Source organism: Phodopus roborovskii, unplaced genomic scaffold (genome assembly GCF_943737965.1).
Source record: "Phodopus roborovskii unplaced genomic scaffold, PHOROB, whole genome shotgun sequence".
Taxonomy (NCBI): Eukaryota; Metazoa; Chordata; class Mammalia; order Rodentia; family Cricetidae; genus Phodopus; species Phodopus roborovskii.
The window spans coordinates 7,009,738-7,013,394 of NW_026126578.1; the positions used below are offsets into that span (position 1 = coordinate 7,009,738).

The window sequence follows — 3,657 nt, forward strand, 5'->3', positions numbered from 1 at the left end:
GCTTTGTGAGCCCCACTGCTTCTTTCTGACCAGTTTTGTCTCAGGACCAGCAACAAGCAAAAAGGACATAGATTACAAGACAAAGCTCAAGTCAATCAGGACATGTTCAAAATAAGACTTGCACAAAGTACTGATTGCTCTGTTCTGACTAAACTCTGGTATGCAAACTCCACGAGATCAGAGGGTTTTGTCCAGTTTATGCACTGCTAACTCTGATATCCAGAATGATCCAGCAACTACTCACTAATGGGATGTGAGGACAGAAGGAATGCATGAGTGAACACGTTGGGTGGGTATCCACTGCCCCCAGCAGCTTCCAATCCCAGTCTGACCTGCATGGTGCTCTTAGAGATCTCTGACTTTGATCATGTGTCTTTTCTCCCAGGGTGGAAGCCATCGTTGGAGGCTGCCCTTGTGCCAATGAGCCTTCCCAACATCTCTTCAGCCTTCGAAGACAAGATGTGTGAGGGGAACAGGACCGCCATGGCCAGCCCTCAGCTGCTGCCCCTAGTGGTGGTTCTAAGTAGCATCTCCCTGGTCACAGTGGGTCTCAACCTGCTGGTACTGTATGCTGTGCACAGTGAGCGCAAGCTGCACACTGTGGGCAACTTGTACATTGTCAGCCTGTCTGTAGCAGACCTGATTGTAGGTGCAGTCGTCATGCCCATGAACATCCTCTATCTCATCATGACCAAGTGGTCCCTGGGCCGCCCCCTTTGCCTCTTTTGGCTTTCCATGGATTATGTAGCCAGCACAGCATCCATCTTCAGTGTCTTTATCCTCTGTATTGATCGATATAGATCTGTCCAGCACCCCCTCCGGTATCTGAGGTATCGAACCAAGACCCGTGCATCAGCCACCATCCTGGGCGCCTGGTTTCTCTCCTTCCTGTGGGTCATACCAATTCTTGGCTGGCATCACTTCATGTCCCCAACCTCAGAGCTTCGGGAAGACAAATGTGAGACAGACTTCTACAATGTCACTTGGTTCAAGATCATGACCGCCATCATCAACTTCTACCTCCCCACTTTGCTCATGCTGTGGTTCTATGTAAAGATCTACAAGGCTGTGCAGCGACACTGTCAGCACCGCCAGCTCACCAATGGCTCCCTCCCTTCCTTCTTAGAAATCAAGCTGAAGTCAGAGGATGTCAAGGAGAGTACCAAGAAACCTGGGAAAGAGTCTCCCTGGGGTGTTCTGAAAAGGCCGTCAAGAGACACTAGTGGAGGACTGGATCAGAAGTCAACATCCACAGACCCCAAGAACATGAACTCTCCAACTGTCCTGAGTCAAGAGGAAGACAGGGAAACAGTCACTCATCACTGTTTCCATCTTGACATCACACAGACACAGACTATGGCTGAGGGAAGTGGCAGGGGCTCAGAGGCCAATGACCAGGTCCTGAGCCAGCCCAAAATCGATGAGCAGAACCGGAATACTTGCCGGCGGATCAGTGAAACATCAGAGGACCAGACCTTGGTGGATCGACAGTCCTTCTCCCGGACCACAGACTCCGACACCAGCATAGAGCCAGGGCTGGGCAAAGACAAACTGAGAAGCGGGTCTAACAGTGGCCTAGATTACATCAAGATCACCTGGAAGAGGCTCCGCTCACATTCCAGACAGTATGTGTCTGGGCTGCACTTGAACCGAGAGCGGAAGGCAGCCAAGCAGTTGGGTTTTATTATGGCGGCCTTCATCCTATGCTGGATTCCCTATTTTATTTTCTTCATGGTCATTGCCTTCTGCAACAGCTGCTGCAGCGAACCCGTGCACATGTTCACTATCTGGCTGGGCTACATCAACTCCACGCTGAACCCCCTCATCTACCCTCTGTGCAACGAGAACTTCAAGAAGACATTTAAGAAAATTCTGCACATCCGCTCCTAAGGGCATGCATGAGGATGCTACATAGTGGATGGATAGTGTCTGATGTCCAAGAGGGAACCAGAGGAAGAGAGCATGGGTGTCACTAGACCCCCCTGGGCATTGGGGAATGGAATCTAAGCTCTTGGGATGAGCAGTATGGAGGCGTTCCCAGGGCCTATCAGAAGAGCAGGTGGCGGTGGTTGGCAGAAAGATTGTACTTTGGGTAGAAAGCAGAGTATTTGGAAGGAGAGACCTGGCAGAGTACGCCTGGACCTCAGAGACTGCAGGAGTCTCAGGTGCTCATAGGAAGTCTGGCACTCTGATGTGAGTTCCTTAGTAACCAAAGTGGAAATGTGTTGCTAGGGCTCTTCTGGAGGGTTAGTCTGGACTCTGAGACTCCCCACGCAAGAGCTATGTGGCTGCAGGGACATGCACACAGATGCTGTTCCCTTCTAGGGATCACCTGGAGAGGCTTGGCAGCGATTTCACTGCAAACACCACTTCCTGGAACTCAGCCCTTCTGAGCCCTTCCTGTCTTTCTCCAGAGGTGCCTGCCAGACCCTGGAACCCGCCTTACGTGTGTCTCAGAGTTGCTAAGAAATTAGGCAGCTTGTAAGCCCATCATTCTCAACTCCTAATTCCTTTTGGTTCTTAAAAAAGGGCAGCAGCAACAACAACAATAGCAACAACACACAGTGACAAAAACTGCCCTCACAAGTCAAGAGGAGGAAGCGGTTTTTGAATGGTTGCATCTTAAAAGCAAAGCAAAAGGAAGCAAGAGAGCGTTGTTTCTTAGAAGTTCCACCAGGGGGCTCTCACTCACCCCCAGATGCGCCAGAAAGCATGAGCAGGTCCGGTCTATGGAGTGACAAACTGAGAAACAGGCAGGGGAGATGAGGATCCTGAGATCGTTACTCATGTGAGAACCTTAGGATGAGAACATTGTATGGCCCCAGCTCCTTGCCACCAGTTTTCTCCAAAAATGCATTCTGTCAAGTATTCATGAAGCACATTTATATCCACACAGGATGGCCCTCACAGGGACAGTGTGGTTTCTATCTGTGAGACTGTAAATTCTAGTCACACATGCTAAACTAATCCTTTTGAAGGCATGGGAACATCCCGTTTTATTTATTCCACAGTCTGGTTGTGACTTACATTTCAAAATCTAATGTTAAACCTCGATGTGTGCTGCAAGTAGGAACCCTGTAAAAGCTGGTCTTTCGTGTCTGTGTTCCTGTTTGCATGATCTGTCCAAATGAGACGCTTTTGCTTACCTTAAACATTTGGAAGGGTAGTGTTATGTGACTTCTTTGTGCTTACTTCTCTGGGTCTCACAGGCTGAGGGGACAGGTGGAAATGAAACCCTGACAGGGAGACTTCAGTCTGGCTTCTGCTCAAAATTTCAAGTGTCCTCTCAAATGATTGCTGTTTGCTAGAATGTTTTCCTCTCACTCTGCCTTGTATCCTGGGACTCCCTTCATGCTCAGGCTCAGGGGATCTTGGGAACTTTACTGCTGGGTTTAGAGGCTGCTGGTGGTCCATTTCCAGAAGCTCCAAGAGCCCTGTGAGTAAGCTCTTCCCCAAGGTGCCTTGGGATGGAAGGACACTTAGAAGGATCACTCTACAGTGGCTAAGCGCCATCATGCATGGGGTGAACAGTACAGACAGCAGATGCAAAGAAATTGCTATGCAGGGAAAAGAGCTTTGACTTGGGGTCTGACAAGGACAAAAAGGAATCAATAAGTACAAGTTGTCACCTAAAGAACAAGGTGCCTGTGATGGCTC

General features: G+C 49.5%; 1 protein-coding gene across 1 annotated transcript; it reads left to right on the top strand.

Annotated features, from left to right (window-relative positions):
• Nucleotides 1-399: 399 nt before the first annotated feature.
• On the top strand, nucleotides 400-2,236 carry Hrh1 (histamine receptor H1). Its single transcript, XM_051203746.1, has one exon. The coding sequence runs from the start codon at nucleotides 421-423 to the stop codon at nucleotides 1,888-1,890; it is 1,470 nt and encodes a 489-aa protein (XP_051059703.1). The 5' UTR covers nucleotides 400-420; the 3' UTR covers nucleotides 1,891-2,236.
• The last annotated feature ends 1,421 nt before the right edge of the window (nucleotides 2,237-3,657 follow it).